Raw genomic sequence first — 19,085 nt, forward strand, 5'->3', positions numbered from 1 at the left:
TTCCCATCTGCGCCTAGGTTTTTCCTAATGGTCGTTTTCCGATTGGTTTTCCTGTCAAGACTTTGAAAGCGTTTCTACTTTCTTCCATTCTAGCTACATGACTCGCCCACCTAAGCCTCCTAGACTTGACGACCCTGACAATGTTGGGTAAACCATATAAATTATGTAGTTGCTCGTTATGAAGTTTCCGCTGTTCCCCATTCCCGTTCCTCTTGGGTCCGAATATTCGTCTCAGGATCTTGTTCTCAAATACTTTCAGTCTATGCTCTTCCCTCAGAGTAAGTGTCCATGTTTCGCAGCCATACAAAACAACAGGCATGATTATCGTTTTGTATATTTTAAGCTTCAAATTCCTCTACAGAATTCGCGACAAGAGATTTTGAACCGAATAGTAGCACGAATTCCCTGCTTTTAGTCGACATTTAATTTCTTGGTGAATATGATTTTCCTCTGTTAATATTGATCCTAGATATTTGAAACTATCCACTTTATCAAAAGTATTATTTAATTTTTTAACGCATGAGTGTATATATATATATATATAAAATATTACTTAGAAATAGATATTACTATGCGCATGTTTTGTCGGCATATTCAAAGTTCCATATGCGACGGGCAGTCAAAAAGTTTCCGGAATATCGCTGTAGTTTCGGCATTTGTGGTGCAATTACAATGAATCTTGCATAGTTCAGTTCTTAAGGCTGCCTATTTATGAATTTTGACAACTGGTAATAGATCATACGAGAAAATGTACGAGTAGTGTAGATAAACGGAGGAGTGTGTGGTGATCAATTGGCGTACTGTCATAGTTAAAAGCAACGCACAAACATCAAGTTCATGTGCGAATTTGGAATATTTGGTTCAGAGACTTTGATAACCTTAAAAACAGCTTAGCACCATTGGATTCTTGACTGTTCTCAAAGCTAAAAATGGATCTCATAGGTACCCATTTCGCTACCGTAGAGATTAAAACCGTTCGACGGCTGGACTTGGAAGAATTTCAATGGGAGGAGTGGTGGAGCAACTGTATGTGTTGAGAAGATGTCTGCTTTGAGGGCAATGTGTATTTATATTATGGTAATAATGACCTACAACAAAATTCCGGGAACTTTTTGACTGCTTCTCGTGTATATATATATATAGTTTTCTTTAAAAAATTAACAATTTCCGAATGTCTTATTCGTAAAAGCTTCAGTCGACAAGAATTGTTGCAGTAAAAATTTTAGTAAGTATTTTTCTATCTGTTAAGACAATTAAAATGATCTTCGTCATCTTTGTTTCGAGTGAGGTCGTTAAACACGAAGAAGAGCAAATTTATCTTTTTATATATGTATACAGAATAATTCTTACAGAACCAGCCCGATGAATTTGCTGATTTTTCAGCAGTCTATGCATATAATACAAAATTACATCAGTAACAGTATTAGAGAATGAAAAATCAATAAATGAAGAGAATTTGTATAATGTAGGAAAAAAGATTAAAAACTAAAAAAAAAAAAAAAAAAAAATTACGCTATCGGCTCATATAGGGAAACAGACTACATCAATGGACCGCGAGCAGGAAGCACGACAAAGCAGAGAAATGATGTTTGCCAAGGCACACTAATTGATAGAGTGGAGAGACTTGTCTTGGTGCAAATGCTAAATTTTTGCTGTTCACAGGTCTTGAACTTGGCGCCGCATAGCATCATTTACGGCACCTGAGAATATCCAGCTAAGATTTGGTAATATTTTGGCCTTATGGTATATACTAATAGTGGGCACAAAACCGGTTTTCTTCAAAACCGGTTCAGTTTTTCATTTAAACCGGTTTATTTTTCTAAAACGTTCTATTTCTTACCAGAATAGTGTTTCGTTCTCTGGAAACCGATTCTGTTTCCACAGAAATAGTTTTACGTGCTTTCCAAAATAGTTTTGGGTTTTTAGTTTCGGTGAAAACGGAAATGTTTGTTTTTCTAGAAACCGGTTTTGCCCATCCTTAGTATATACGCGTGACAACTCAATACCGGAGCCAAACAAAGCAATCCATGTTAACACCTTCAATGCTAAGCCAGAGTACCTATTAATAAAACAGGATGAAGCTGAAGTCATTCTCTCAGTTACCCTTCTACTCCCATAGCAGAACATTCCACGATCTGCAATGTGATCGCAGAAAATTTGCCGCGCCTATGCAGAAAAATTGACAGAGGAAAAAAGCACGATATGCACCTTTTGTCAGTGGTTGTAAAAAAAAGTCCTGATCACTTTGCTCTTAGAGATCGAATTTTTTAAAATGCAATACCTGTGCCATTCTGTTGTTGAGTTATACTTATTCATTGTTAAGTGTCAAAATTTGTGCACAATACAATAATTTACCTTGGGACACTTACTATTTCATGGAATTTCTTGAGTTTGGTTTAAAGCTTCAAATAAACAAGCTTTCAGAAATTAGTACGATTGTAAGTGTGAAAACTATAGCTCACAACATAAAGATGCTACCAGATCAGTTTTTTAAAAACACAAAACTCTGGTGCTAAGGGTCCCGGGTTCGATCCCAGCCCCCGCCAAGTGAACTTTGTGGTGGACAAACACCGTGCTCGTGGGTTTTCTCGGGGTACTCCTGTTTCCTCCCACTTTCTTCATTCCACCATTTCACTCATCTCTCATCATCACCGTCTCCTTTAGCCTAACCGGCATAACCGTGGGACGTAAAACTCAAAGATTTCATTTAAAAACACAAAAATGATCGCTTCTGTATGTGAAACTGATCATTTTTATGGAATTCCACTAATGGAGCAAACCATCAATACAAAAGAGAGAAGACTGATATTGCTTTAATAACACGTTTTCGAAGAATACCCAAAGTTTTTAAATTCTCTTTTGGAACAATTTGAAGTTTATACACATGAGTCTGATGCTGACGGAAGCTTCTTGAAACAGATAGTGTCTAGGTCAGAATTCTTGTTTAATTTGGATTTTTTTTTTAAACTTTTCCAAGAAGTAACGTTTCTGTTGAGCAAGCAGAGAAGGACTTTCCGTCGTCTTCAAACTTTTTTGAGTTTGTGAGTATATTCTCATTTCAGTTTTTGATGGATATAGATAAGGATAGATTATTTTTTTAATGCAAGCTTATCATTAAATCTATGCAGGATTTGATAACCAGCTCAAGAAATGAAGGAAAGTTTTTTGAATTGAAGACTCTTTTCAAGTTGCAGTAAAGTTAATGATATTTTGTTTTGAGTATACCAATGTCTGAGACTATATGTAAAAGCTAGGGTTCAGTGGTTATTAATGTGATGGAGAATTGGAACAACAGACCAGTTTACATTAGAGACCTGCACGGGCCGAATTTTTCGGCCCGAGCCCAATCCAGGCCGAATGTACCGAAAAGTTTTGGAGATTTTCGGCCCGGCCCGATAAGTTTTTAGAAATTCTTGGCCCAAATCCGGCCTGGGCCCGATAAATTTTTTAAAAATTTAACTCGAGCTCCAATCTTTCTCAAAATTTAGTATTAAACTTGATCTAACCCTCAGAAACATTTTCTAAACTCTGGTTTACAACCTGACGCTTGCCTCCCGAATGGTACCATTGCCTCCTAGAACTTTGCCTGTCATCGAGAGAACAAAACCTCCATTTCCTGTAACAAAAATCTAACTTAATTGATTTTTAGCATAAAATGAAGATGGCAATATTGTTTAGCGACAGGCAAAACTTTCCCACCCCTTCTTGTCACATTTTGGGTTCAGTGAAGGTCAAGGTCAGAACTCAATTTACCGCGCAATGCCTACAAACCTCTATAGTCAAAGTGGAGCCGCTAAGCAACATAAACTGTAAATAGCTATTGCATTCTTTGTAACATTTTTCACGGGTACATTTCAACGTTTGGCATTATTCATATTATCGTTTAACGAAAGTCAATGATTATGAAAGAATTGCAATTAATCTGCCCCAGCCCGGCCCGGCCCAAAGAAGTAAGAGGCGGCCCGTGCAGGTCTCTAGTTTACATACATTATCCTAAATACACTCCTTCATCAGGATTTAAAAAAAGCTGCTTTCATTACAAAATACGGTATATCGTATCATAAATATTTTAAATTGCTTCTTTTAGCAAAACACTCAAAAAATGTGACTTCACAGGTTGTAACTCCAACTAGGGATACCGCTGAAAACTGTTTACCATGCTTCATGTAACGCTGTAATAAAAAATATAATAGTATCATCTTGCTATTTCGGAATTCCTGCAGAATTTTTTTGGACTTACAAAAGCTCATCGCAAAAAGATAAAAGATAGTTCTGCAAGTAGTGGTTGGTTGTCTGAAAAACTTATTCGGACTCGTCTGATAAGTAATGTTTTGTAGACTGGAAGAAGCAGCACTGTACCATCAAAAAGCAACCTACCTATAAACGGTTTTAAATTTTTTTTTTTTTTTTTTAAATATCTAACGAGGAATCCGATTTAAGTGTGACATGAAATTATGGACGAGTTTATGCGCAATCAAAGTGTTTTTGTGAACAATGAATTGCATTAGAGGGAAAAACCCACGATCTCAACCGTTCCGGAGGTATAGAGGGGTAAGGGGAAAGCTGGTGCTCTGAAATTTTGTAATTTTCGGCTATGTTGCGAGTGAATATGTTTGAAAATTGCATTTAAACGTTAAGAAAGATGCACCAGAGCGAATGAAAATTGTGTTGAATGTTGAGGTGAGTTGCATAGCTTTTACCCGGGGCTGGAAAAAGAAGGCCCTATGAGGAATAACGCCATTGACACGAAAAACAAACTTGTATGATATTACTTGCTAATATATCATGCGTTTAGTACGTAGAAAATAAGAAAAAGTTATATGAAAATGTATTAATTATATCGCCAAAGGAACAGAGACGTTATTATGTGAACAAAAATACAATATCATATTCTGTGCAAAAGTGCTATTTAAGAACAAATCAAATAATATGAAATAAACACATTGTTGCAAACGTCCACCATATTTTATATTTTTCATCCTATTTGACCTAATTATACTTTTATTCGATTCAGCGTATGACATAACTTGTTATATACAGGTCCTCAGTCATATTTTTTTTTTTTTTTTTTAGCTATACCACTAAAATCACTTAAAACTGTATATATGACATTTATCTTTCCGTGCTTTATGGTGGCACACAATTATTGAAATAAAATACATCTTTATGATTGTGCATACATACTTTATATGATGGTTCTTGAACTATTATATCGTTTATTTATATAACGTTGTTATGACAACTTACATCAAGTTAACATATTAGAATCAATTTTTGATACTATTTCTTTTTTCGTATTTTCTTCTTCTTCTAACTAGTTAGTACATATTTTAAAATCACACATTGCCCGGCAAGAAAAGATATTTAAAATTACATTAAAAATACAAGATGATGTTGCAAGCGTACCAAGCAGTGTTCGTAGTTTGAGGGAAATTTCGTATCTAAATTTAGCAGAATGGGAAAAAGGGATTTTTTCGATAAAACTCGAAAATCCAGGGAAATTCTCGAACTAATTGACCAATATAAAAGCTTAAATTTTCCTTTGTTCTTCAGAAATAAACCAATAAAATACAATAGTGTGTGTGTGTATCTGTTCAAAGTAACATAATTTGCAGCCATTGTTGGTTGGGTGTATTTCTGTGTATCTTTTTTATTTATTTATTTTATTTATTTATTTATTTATTTTTTTTTTGTAAAAGTGAAGAAAGGAATAAAAAATGGAAGCAAAAAGCAAACGTGGTTGATGCTTTCTTTAATATAACTAAATTTATCTTATCTCATAACTTCTGCCATAGGAATTGGACACTCAACAAACTAGGGAAAATTTTGTCAGTCGGGTGAAATTTTCTTAAAGAAATCTATGAACATTGGTACCAAGAAATCTATACATAGACACCTTACACGCCTATTTTAGGCAACACTTGAACTGTCAATTTCCCCTCCCCCCTCCAAAACATTCTTCCCCTAGGATTTTTATGGACTCTTCGGTTTTGTAACCCTCATGTCTAATGCAACGTACTACTAAAGTTTCGTGGATGAACGAATTCTTCATTTTTAAGTCTATTTTACTTGGACTATTGCTACATATTCAAAACTTAGCAAAATATTGGATCAGCAGATTTCCCCTTATTCCTCTATATCTCCGGAACGGTTGAAATCGAGGGTTTTTCTCTCTAATGGTTTTAATTGTACACAAAAACCCTTCGTTTGCGCATAAACTCGTTCACAATTTCGTGTCACACTTGAATCGGTTTCCTCGTAAGTGAAAATTTATTTGATGCAGCTTTCTAGCAATTTCACCACCGAAATCAACAGTAAGCAGTGTTTGTATTTTTTCCACACTACATTGTATTATATATATATATTCATTATGTGAAAGAGCATTTGAATTAATTTTGTAGTAATTCTACCCAATAATATAAACAAAAGTTATGCTCTTCTTCAAACCGAGTATTTAAAGATTATTTAGCATGAATTCCATATGTCTACTTTTTTTTTTTTTTTTTTTTTTTTTTTTTTTTTTCAATACCTAATACTCATGTTTTACAAAAGCACTAAACTGCCAGGGAATTGAAATGTATGTAGCTACGGAAGTCCAGGAGCGTTCGATTTATGGGCACCTGTCATGCCTTTTTTTTTATAGCCTCAGGAATGATGCTGACGTCGGCCAACTCTCATTGAATCTTTCGAATAGTTTCCATTTGGGTTACCAGAATTTTGACAAAATTTGGTGCAGTTTTATATTATTTTTATGTGAGGATAGCAATGAAAGTGATTTTGAAAATAAACTTATCGGTAAAGAATTTGGATAAGAAACCAGTCCGTCGTGAAACCTGAAACGTCCTTCGATCCATCTAAATACTTAGTAAAAGTTTAAAAATATATATGTATTTACGCTATGTACAAAACATTTTATTCTTGATTGTAATTCATACAATAAATAAACATCATCAAGCAACTATGCTTTATACATTGTCTTACTTATAAATTACTAGTAACTAAAAAGACTCAGTTGTTGACTTCAACAGCTTCTTTCTGCTTCTTCTCTCGTTCTAGTTTCATTAAGCGTTTGGCTGTCTTTTGTTCCATCTCCTCATAGTGCTCCGCAAACATTAATTTCAAAGCAGGGTACATGAGAGGTAACAGCTTCAAATCATCAAGACTCACCTGTATAAAAATAATATAAAGTATTTGATTTTCAACTTATTAGTTAAACAACATAAATTTAATATAACTGAATCATAAAATTGGCATCCTATTTACTTGTATGCGTAAGGTAGAAAGCTGGATTTTGGCTCTCTGGTTAGTAGTTTGATGAAAGAGATGTCAGGCTGTTACAATTTTAAACACATAACCAGCTTACCAGAAAAAAATATACAGTATTTGAAGTTATACTACAGTCAACATGGAAAAGACAAAATAAAAACAGTGTCACTTTTTTTTAGATGTTTGTACTCAGTACTCTCACTTCTTATAGTACAGCAGTTATCTTTGCAGGCAATTCTGACGCTTCCGTTAAGAAATAATCATTCATTTGCTGCCACGATATGATAACGTATTAGATTCCTTTGTTTATAGTTGTGTGGTGCCAGCGCTCTCCTTCCTCGCCGCTCTAAGGTGTTTTGTGGCTCGTCGGGCATACCTAGTGATATTTACAGCGATTGCGGGCGGAACTTCATAGGAGCCAGCAAAGAGCTTAGCCCTTGTATACTACCAAGAACATTGTTACACAAGAATTACCATGGGGTCTTTAGAACCCCATCTAAATTATGTTCTTTACGCAGAACCATCAAACAAACAACTGAAATTTTTAGTAGGCATCTTTAGTATACACTCGAGATAGAATGCAAGAAAAGAATTGTAATCTCACTTGTTTAAAAGACATATCATGACAAACACCTCTGGGTTCCAAAAGACCCCATGGTAGTACACAAAGGTTATTAAGGAGTTGTCAAGAGAGTGTTCACACGCCCGAAAATGAAGAAACTGCTGCCTCCTTCAGAAAATAGAGGTTTGGGTACAAAACCTCGCGGACCAAACCTCACCGGGCCGAAACCTCGCGGGACAAAATCTCGCCTTGCCAAAACCTCGCGCCCCAAAATATCGCCATACCCAAAATCTAGCCTGACCAAAACCCCGTTGTAATGATCTCGCGACACAGAATCTCGCCTGGTCTAAATTAAGCGAGACGTAGTGTCACCTGGGAAGAAATGTCGTCAGGATAAAACTTCTTCACGACGATTTCTTCAATGTAGAATGTTCTATATATTACTATATGTATATATTTAGTAATAACACATAATTACATTAAAATAATGACAAGAAAAATTCTAATGGATGCTTTGGAAATCTATCTATCTATCTATCTATCTATATATATATATATATATATATATATATATAAATTAAATGACTATGTTACATTATACCTCTTGAGCCATCCTACCGATCTCAATCAAATTTTCAACATAGATGAGGTTCGAGACTAGGATGTCTCTTATAATTTCACTTTGTCGGCACAACAAAAGAGAGGGGGAGTGGGATATATATACTACACTGATATTGTTATACTGCACTGAATTTTTATTAAGCTGCAGGCGAGATTTTGGCCACGCGAGATTTTGGGCGGCGAGGTTTTAGCCACGCGAGATTTTGGGCAGCGATGTTTCGGCCGCGAGATTTTGTCCGTATCCCAATAGAGAATATCTTGGCATTTTAACCCCTCGTCCGCACCTCATTTTGGTGGGATCTGGGAAGCAAATATACGGAGAGAGAAGCATCATTTAAAGCGAATCGTGGGAGAGATTGCATTGAGCTTTGAAGAAATGTATACCAAACTAGTTCAATTCTTTTATTTATTTATTTTTGAAGCGATTCTAAACTCCCGCCGTCTTACTTCACTCTCGGACGAACCCAACGATCTGGCCGCTCTTACGCCAGCTCATTTCCTTGTGGGAGAGTCATCACTTTCTATCCTCGATAAGGATTTCATTGCGTCTAAGCTCTCCCATCTGAGGTGGCAGTTGGTGTAACAGTTGTCCCACCATTTTTGGCGCCGTTGACCACAAGAATATTTCTGCAGTTTTCAGTTCAAGAACGATGTGGCGGAAAACCCGTGACAATATCAAGATTGGTGGCATGGTTATTTCGAAGGAATTCCACCAATGGAGATTAGAGCGTGTTCAGTCCTTACATCTGGGAGGTGACTGTTTGGTTTGAGCAGTGACCGTAAAGACTGCCCTCGGGGAGTTGAGGCGTCCAGTTTCAAAACTGTCCATTGCCTCTCAATGCTTCAAAGTGAAATGAAGTCATGCGAACGTAGGTACCCCGCTGTTCGAGGACGTCTTCCATCATTGCATTTGAATGACATTTTGTGTGTGTGTGTGTGTGTGTGTGTGCGTTTTTCGAGGATTATAATACATTATTATTTTAAGTGTATTTCCTGCGTGAATCTGGATCATTTCATTGTGTGCGCGTTTCAAGGTGAGGGCTATGTATGGGCCATTCTGCTTTCTGTCTGTTTAATAAAAATAAGAATAAAAAGGAGCTTATGTTTTAACCGTGTTTGAGCCTACTGTCAGCATTTCCAAAACTTTGAACAAATATACGTAGTGTCAGTGTTGCCGTACATATTGCTCTTTAGGTCAATTTTGTTCCAACACGTAGCCTCTTACTCTGGCGGTCTCTTGTCTTTCTTTGGTTCTCAAAATACCGTTAGACCGCCTCCTGCATTTCCTGTCAGTACTGAGTTGTGCTCTTGTGCAGAAACTTCGTGTGCGGAATCTTTCGGTGTTGTGTGTTGCATTTCTTTTATTCTAATATGTTCTTAATTCCAGAAAACTATACTGTCCATTAGTATACTTCAAGTAGTGATACCAATTTTTTTTTTATTATTATTATTATTATTAACTTACTAACTTCCCTGTTTCAGTAAATGTGCATAACAATAAACCATTGTTTGGTTTCACACCAATGAGAAACAAGGAAACGCCAAATCATTTAAAGGTGTAAATTTAAAAGCAGATAAAACCTTGGTTCTTTTTCTAAAATACACAATAGCTGTTTTCGAAAAGCAACATTGTGAAAATTCTTCTCAAATAACAATACAAGGTATTAAAAAATGCCTGCGTTTTCAAGCATTTGGCAACGTCCGCACTAGATGGTATTACTGGCGTTTGTTTTCGAGGGATTGTTCACCCTGAAGCTAAAAGAAGAAAAACGAAACATGCTAATGGTTCAAGGGATGTGTACACAAAAGTATTGTATTCTGCCAGATTATGCCTACTAGAAACAATAATAATACATCACAATTGTCATGAATTAAAAAATATATATTAATTTTCATAATTCAAGCTTTAAAATTTATATATGACAAAGTCCATACTCATTGTAATCAGGAGCGTGTTAAATTAAAAGGGTGAAAGGAAAGCCTATCTCAAAGTTGACAATTTTATATGGAATTTCTCTTTGGGGACGGAGATGATCACTGGGCTTTACGAATCTTATTAATAATTTCGAGGTAGTAATTCCATAAATTATTTGCATTAAATTCCAACTCAATATATTTTCCGTGATATTGACTGGTATTGTAGGTATCTAAACTTTAAATACTTTTTGAGAGTCGCATATCTTTTCCTATTTAAAGGTTTCTTAACTATTACAAAGAATATGTACATAAAGGAGTGTGTGTCACTGTTAAGAAAAGACCATAGTACAAAGTTAAACAATTTCCTATTAAAAATACTGAACCTGAATTAAGATGGCTACAATGATGGTACTACACAGGTAAATACGGTTCTATCTCCATTACCCCTAACCAAAATATGGTGTCACTCCCTCTACCCGCTTCAAACATACAAGGGAACTTTACCTCATATTGAATACTGTAAATGCATTAAAAATTTTTGTGGTTACTTGGGGCACCATTTAATATTATATTACTTTTGTGCTAAGTGTTTTCATGGGTTACTTTGGTCTGATATGGACCATTGGGATCACCCTAAAATATATATATGACCCTAAATATATATATATATATCACCCTAATATATATATATATATATATATATATATAGAGGTAGCTTATATCGAAACATGATAAATTACTTACGATCATATTATCGAAAGCTATTCCAACATTCGAATTGAAGTTTTCATTAAACCTTGGAATCTTCGCGTATCGCTGACTGAAGTGAGTGAGAAGAGTAAATTTGGCATTCATAGACTTTCCAACTTCTATAGCTTGAGATGTAGTTGAATGTAATTTAATCCGTGCCTCATCTTCCAATTCATCCTCCATGGTAGCTTCATGAATTAAAAGATCGCTATTTTGGCCTGCAAAGCGATTTATAAACTTGTGTATTAGACTGTCATTTAAGATAATCATGAGTAATTTACATATAATTCTCTGCTTCTGTATTTAGTTCAAAAATTAATAAATAAATAAATAAATAAAATAAAATAAAATAAAAAAATACACAAGAAGCAAAAATCATTGCAGAAACTAGGCTATATGATAGCTCATTTATTATACACAACACGTGTCAGAAAATTACCAGGACTTTTTTTTCTTACAAAACCAGTGTGCTTGAAATATGCATTTTTTTTTATCGACAGTTATCTATTCTAAATAACTACGACCTTGGAATATCTTCGTAGAAATTTACCAGGTGGCAGGGTATACAGGAATACACTGTTTCGCATGTTGGCGCGAAGGACAAGATCGGCGTGATATCGAACAGAGTGTGAACATTAAGTTCTGCGTTATGCTTGGAAAACTCCTAATGAAACAATGAACTTGATACAGTAAGCATATGATGACAATGCATTATCCAGAAACTGTGTCTTCAAGTGGCACGAAAGATTTCGGGAGGAACGAGAATCAGTTGATGATGATGCAAGAGTTGGCTTGCCGTCAACTTCACATACAGTCGAAAATGTGAATAGGTGAGGCACTTTCTGCTGCAAGATTGTTGTGTTGCAGTGCGCACGATATCTGAAAAGCTTAATTTGAACTAGGATGAATGCCACCAAACATTACGTGAAGATTTAGGTAAACAGAAGCAAAATGCAAGAATTGTTTTTCATTGCTTGATTACTGAAGAGAAAGAAACCGGTAACAATTTGTTCTGATCTGTTGGGAAGGTCTACACAGAACCCAACACTTTTCTCAAAGAAGATGAAAGTTGGCAATATGACCCTCAACAAAGAGCCGAAGTGCCGAATGGCGAAGCAAAGGTTCACCAATATCCAAAAAAGTACAGCGAAAACCTTCGAAAACAATGTTGATCACATTTTTTGATGCCAGAGGTGCCTCAAGGACACCATGAATGTGCCTCAAGGACAAACGATAAATCAGACTTTTTACATGGAGGTGCGTTTGCGGGGGGCAATTCGACGGCGTAATCCTGATTCTTAGGCCTCAGGGGAGTGCTTTCTATTACACGACAATCCAAAACCCCATACTGATGTATCAGTCCAGGAATGTTTAGCCAAACATTGTATTCTTGTTCTACCACATCTCCATATTCACCGGTCTTGTTGCCGTGTGATTTCTTCTCGTTTCCTAGTGAAAATATCACTGAAAGGGAAGCGTCATGAAGAAAAAATGAACTATTTCAGCTTAATGTTCCACGATTATGCCCTTCCGGTTAAGGGACACGATGATTAAGGCAAGTGAATAATGGTGAAAGAACTGGTGGAATGAGAAAGTGGGAGGAACCGGGACTATTTCGAAAAAATCCACGGACACGATGTTGTCCACCACAAAGTTACTTGGCCGAGGATCGAATTAGGGACCCCACGCACCACAAGTAAGCTCTCTACCACTGAGCCACCGTGCCATGAAGATATTGCAAAAATCTCGAAAGAGAAATTCTCAGCTTGCTACAACAACTAGAAGAAACATTGGCAGATGTACACAGAGAGCCAATGGGACTACTACGACAAAAACCAAGGACCATTAGTTGGTGAGTTTTTATTATTATTAGCTCAGTCAAGGGACTTTTTTGACTAGGGTTATATTTTAAGTAGTTTATGCAATAGTGAGACATAGAATACAATATATGTGAATCGCACCTGTAAAATACAGTGAAATCTGTATTTAGTCGAATTATTCCATACTTCATTTCTGTTGTGGACAGATGACTCTCAATAAAACTGTATCGAACTAAAAGAGCCACAGAAAATCCCAGACAGGTAACAATCATAGCAATATTATATTTTGAATAATATTATTTATTTATTACTTCGATTTGTTACCACTTACTTGTTTTCTTTCTAAATATTCTCACACACTAAACGAACGTCAAAACTTGAAACTGTGAAAATATTAATTCTGGCACACGATATGTATGTGAAATGTTATTCAAGAGCATAAGCGCAACCGTTGAAATTTGACTTAGTAATTTTCTATTATTATTATCTTTCATGACCTCCGGAGTGAATTTTCCGGGTCCTAACAAAAACACATTCGTTTACAAATATGTATTATATCATATGCTGCTGATACGGAGATTACTGTTTGATCTTGAGTATTCTATCATGTCAGAAAAATATTAAAAATTAAAAGTACTAAGAAAATATGAGGTAAACGAATTTAGAAAGTTTTTATACATAAGTATATACACTTTAGATTGAAACTCTTAGTACAGATTTTTCGGGCTTGTAAATAAAATATAACATTCTAAATTGTATGATGATGAAAAATGCAGATATAAATTTTAGAAAAGCTCACGATACACACATTTATATATATAAGTACATTTTTTACGTATACGCTTAATTTGCACACTAAAGACGTGAATGGATTGTTCGAATGTTATTGTTAGAATAAAATATTTTGCCATTACGAATAAACTACCACAGTGAAACATGAAAAATATGCAAATTTATCTCATCAAATTCTTACTCAGTTTTGTAATTTTATTCTAGTTTTGTGCTTTTAAATTTAAAATAAATTTACCACGCAAATCATATTTTCTAGTAAAAAGTACCACGAAAGTCAATTTGAGTATTTTTTTTAATGTGAGCATGGTTGGAAGTTTAAAAAAAAAAAAAAAAAAAATGTGGGCAGCACTGGTAAAAGAAGTATAATTTTTTAGTCAACTGTACATTGAATCGTAACACTATGAAATTAATTCCAGCGTGAACTGACTTACCCATTTCTATTAACTCAGAACACGGCATTGTATCACCAGAATACGTAATCTTCCAGCCATCTTCATGAACTACACTAAAACCAAACGCATTTGGACAATGTTTTACTAATACACTGTTTATGTCTTTCATCTTCAGAGAACTAAAGAGCTTCGTACTTATACCACTCTCTAGTTGAGAATTTTTGTAAGTAACTTCTGCATTAGGTATAATCATAATATCGCTAAGAATGGGTTCGAATTTGTGATGATAGAAATGAAGCCAATACAAAATTTGTTTCGGAGCAAGAAGGAACACTTTCTCCAGTTCTCTTTCCGCTGTTTGAAACGCTTTTCTTCTGCCTTTCAGTACGTTAATTAATCCAATATGATGATCCGCATGGAGATGAGAAATAAAGATTGCCTTCAAATTACTTAGAACTTCATCAACTTTAACTTTTCCGAAGAAGCGCACCATCTGGCCGTACGTACTCTCGCCACAGTCAAATAGAATGTACTCGTTTCTTCTGTAAAGCAATATAAAACAGAAATTAGATATTTTTCAATAATAGGTATCGTAAGTATAATGTACGTATGTTTATGAATCATCGTAATATTATGGTTAATATCATCGACATTTAGACAAACTCGAGTCTACTCGGACAGACCATCATAACTAAGGCCTAAAAAAGTTTTTCTGAGTTAAATAATGTAAATGTCAGGACGAAGTAGCTATTCCAGCATTCTTTTCCCTACAAAGAATATAGTATATTACTATAATGTAACAGAGAAAACGTTTGGGACATTGTTCTTAACCGAAAGATGTAACTGATCTCATTACACTTAAGCACTTAATATCTTCGAGAAAATATTTTCGAGAGTCGTTCCTGTTCTCTTCTTCAGTCACTCAATGAACACCGAACTCAAATACCCATTTACCCTTATTTAACACTACACTATAGCACACTTCGCAATAGAAAGTATAGTTAACCATCTAATTAAGAGTATATTATTCAAACACCTCAATTATAAAAGAACGTAAACTGACACAAGTACATCAACTGCTGATGTTAATGCTGGGAGGAATGCTTACCCTTAATGCTGCTGTGGTGGATTTCACGCCGTAAAAAAAAACAGAGGCGTGCCAGTCACGAGTAAATATTAGGGAATATAATAGCTGAAGTTTTTGAGTTTAGCGTCTGTTTCCAGCATTGAGGCTACACGGAATGTAGACCTACCTTTTAAGGTGGAATCCGAAACACTGTAATGCGTTAAAATTTCAAGGATCTCCAGCGAAAATCGAAGCCAGAAACCCATGCATCAAAGGCATTAGCTACTACACCAGAGGAAGGGTTACAGAATATAATAACCTATCAGCGGAAACTACTGGTTACTGAGAGAGCCTAAATCAGTGTTTTGTTTTATTAAAGTTAAGAGTTGCAAATCCTTCAAATTCTTTCTACTTTCTATTTCTACAATAAGGGTTTTATGAACATTTCGTTTCTACAATAATTATTTCTTTTAGTTCAAAGTTCTACTTATCCTCCGGAGTTCAGGGAGACGGTGGTGGTGATAATGAATGAAATGGTGTAAGGAAATTGTGGAATAAAACGGGACAACCCGGAGAAAACCCAAGTACATTATGCTTATCCTACACAAATCCCACCTGACATAGTCTGTGGATTGAACCAGGAACCTCACGCAGCAAAGGTGAGCCCTCTATTACTTTGACTTCGGCCCCGCACTACATCGTAAATCACAGTTCTCGTAAGTTTAATTAACCTTTTTAGTACATTTGGCATCTTTTATCTGAACATCTAACTTGAAAAGAATTGTATCAAAATTCTCATTTTTGAATTGCTACGTAATACGTGTGGTTTGCTCATACTTGGTGTCTGTTATGATTTTTACAAATGTCAGAACACAGATACAGATTTAAAAGAAACCAAATGACTTTTGTTCTCAAATGGCTACAAACATTTTAAGATTATATGAATGAAGAAGAAAAAAAAAACTTTTATATTCAGTGACAGTATAATATTTTATTTTTTCAGTGAATGTTTTATATACTGAAAATTTGTAAAAAATTACTTGAAAACTAAATTAATGTAAGTAAAAATGTTTCATTTCTCGTATAAAACACAAACAATATAATTATGTTACCAATCAAATTTAAAAACATATTTTCCTTGGGGTGTTTGTAACATCGCGTACCAGTACTATTGAAGTATATAAATCAGTGTGCCAGTAGGGAAGGGTTAGTTCAGTTTTTCTGTATCTTTTCCTCAGGTAATAATTTATTCATAATAGAGTATATTTTAGAAATGAATTGAAATACTATTACTAAAACTCTAACTGCACCAATACTTAGGAAGTTAAGTATGAAACGAAATACTGCGCCAATATATCCTGATTATAAAACAATTACGACAGATACAAGTACAGTATATTGCTCCTTTCCACCTTTCGTAAAAGAGAACTTGTTTTTTCTCACGTATTCGGTAGAATAAGCAGTTATTGGTACAAAAGATACTTTTACGTTTGATTTTGGATAAGACAGGATTGTTCATTACAGCAGATCTCTCCAATTTATTGTTGTTGCTAAGCGTACTTCCACATTGTGGAAGTACCAGTTAACCAAGATAAACAAACACGTAAACATTTACAGTAGGGTGTAAAAATCAAGTGTCGTTGAACTCACTAAATTAAAGAAAAAAATTCATATTCTCTGATGTAACTGAGTATCTGATATTAAGGATGAAAAAAATTCTTTTTAACAGATAATCCTGACATTTTTAACCAGATTCAAACCCAAAAGATTTCTTCAAAATGTTGCCAGCACTTATAGCGAATAAATGAAAAAGACGAAGTTTTCTCACAAGGAAAGCGGTAAGGTCGGTGATTCATATTAGACATTTACAACACACACGAGTATATTACAAATAACAGTTACACTGATATTATGTATTTATATGCGAAGAGACTCACCTTGTTTCAATAAGAATACCGCTTGTATTTCTAGTTTTATTAGGAATGCATGAGCCTGTTCCTAGGAAAAGAATTCGGGGAAATGAACCATCTGGTACAATGCGCTTATCAAGCTGGGCTCGTAAAGTTTCTAATGCCTCCGGAAAACCATCCACTGACATCGTTTCTTGAATATACTCATGTATATTCAAACTAATTTGACTCGAACTAAAGAAAAGAAAAATAAATTCATTTTAACATCTAAACAAGTATCACACAATAGAAAGTCAAGTACGAGTCATAATTACTTAGAAATATGAACGACATCCTAGACCTTCAAAACAATTTCGAAAAACTTCAATTCAATTCAAGAACTAATCACTTCTTAGCAATAAACTTACCTAAAATATTTAAAATTTATCAGTACTACGTACAAACTTAATACGAGCTCTTACTTCTCTGCCTGCCTTCAGTTGATGAAACCAGTAATATTTTGGAAGTCTCACACGACACATTGGTAGTGCAGTTGTTGGCGAACCGGCACAGCATCTGCGAGATCCGAATTCAATTTTCGGTCCCGCTGCATTTTTTTCGTTCTTTGATTCTTATCTATTTCACTCCTAGAGACGGTATTGGTTGATTTATTTACTATTTGATTAACTTGAATTCACTTCCTTATCCTTGACCAACATCAACCCCAAGCAACAGATAAAAAAATCATGTCATGTTTGATCAAAATTAGAAGATGTGGAAGTTATCGTAGAGCGATGCCTATAGGAATAACTATTATCTCTACAGCATTCACACATGATTACTATCCTCTACATCTTGTTCCGTAAGTCTCGATACATTCCTACTTCCAACTTCGATATTAAATATTTTATAATATTGGGTATATGAAATCCGGGGTCATAGGCCAACTCGGTTATAAGTAAAGATACGAAAGAATCGAAAGAGATGAAAGTTGTTAGAAATATGTAGTTTCAAATCTAAAATGGTGTAAATTTTCCAATTACACATGTCGTCTGTGCCCCACACTGGTAAGGTGCCCTATATTAAATGAAAAAGTAACATTTCCAGCTCAGCAGGCTGTTCGAACGAAGCCTGAAGGCAAGCAAAAGTGGCAAAAGAATGTATTCCTGGTTAGATGAGAGAACCTAGAACACCACGAATCCATTTCACAACAACGCTGTATTGTTGCCATGGTGTGAGAGCACAAGGAAACAGCCTGCCGAACTGGCGGTGTTGCTCTTTCATTTAACATAGGATGCCTTACCAGCGTGGAGCCCAAACGCCGTCCTACTGCAGTTTGTTCTAGATTCGACTGAAATGCTACAACATATACACCAATCTTTACATGCTGGATTGGAGGCTTGTCGTGCGGTTAATTCCCTTCTGTACATTTGACATCTACGGAAACAGTACATCGACTGTATCTTCTATTTTCGACCTATTCGCATTGCAAGTTTTAGGTAAATCATCCTATATAAAACGACAATTAGGTTTCATAGTAATAACAACAGCAAGACAGATTTCATTTGTATAAGCAATTACAGAATGAATGAAAGCATCATTATTTCAAAATCAGTTTACGTTGGCGCAGGGTTGAAATTTCATTTCTCATTACTCATATTCCGTTTTATTTTAACTTCATAAATTAATTAAACATTATTTCGTAATAAATTTCTTTCATACAATATTTTTCGTTGGTAACCCTAGTATCACATTCAACTGACTATGAAAATACTTCTCACTGCTACTTTTCAACAAAATCTAAATCAAAGCCCGTGTTTACCTTATTTAACACTCATATTACAAAATCAAATTTCACATTTTATTATTACTCACGATTAACAATTAATAAATTGTATAAATAAGGAAGAGCTATGCTATCTCATCCTGAAATCTTAGTCCGCTGTAAACTTTGTACAGCATAAATCCAATCACAAAATGGTAGTCTTTCTTTTTAACATACGTTTACTT

At 35.0% G+C, this 19,085-nt stretch overlaps 1 protein-coding gene across 1 annotated transcript in view; it reads right to left on the bottom strand.

The window, feature by feature from the left end:
- Positions 1 to 6,890: 6,890 nt before the first annotated feature.
- RNaseZ (ribonuclease Z) overlaps positions 6,891 to 19,085 on the bottom strand; it is a 51,183-nt gene continuing 38,988 nt past the window's right edge. Inside the window, exons 6-9 of the mRNA XM_081731501.1 lie at positions 17,124 to 17,330; positions 14,160 to 14,662; positions 11,111 to 11,334; positions 6,891 to 7,167 (exon numbers count right to left, since the gene is read on the bottom strand). Of these exons, the coding sequence (XP_081587627.1) occupies positions 7,009 to 7,167; positions 11,111 to 11,334; positions 14,160 to 14,662; positions 17,124 to 17,330 (1,093 nt within the window). The 3' untranslated portion in view covers positions 6,891 to 7,008. The remainder of the gene's footprint in view (positions 7,168 to 11,110; positions 11,335 to 14,159; positions 14,663 to 17,123; positions 17,331 to 19,085) is intronic.

This window comes from Thermobia domestica, chromosome 11 (genome assembly GCF_964235325.1).
Source record: "Thermobia domestica chromosome 11, izTheDome1.hap1.1, whole genome shotgun sequence".
Lineage (NCBI taxonomy): Eukaryota > Metazoa > Arthropoda > Insecta > Zygentoma > Lepismatidae > Thermobia > Thermobia domestica.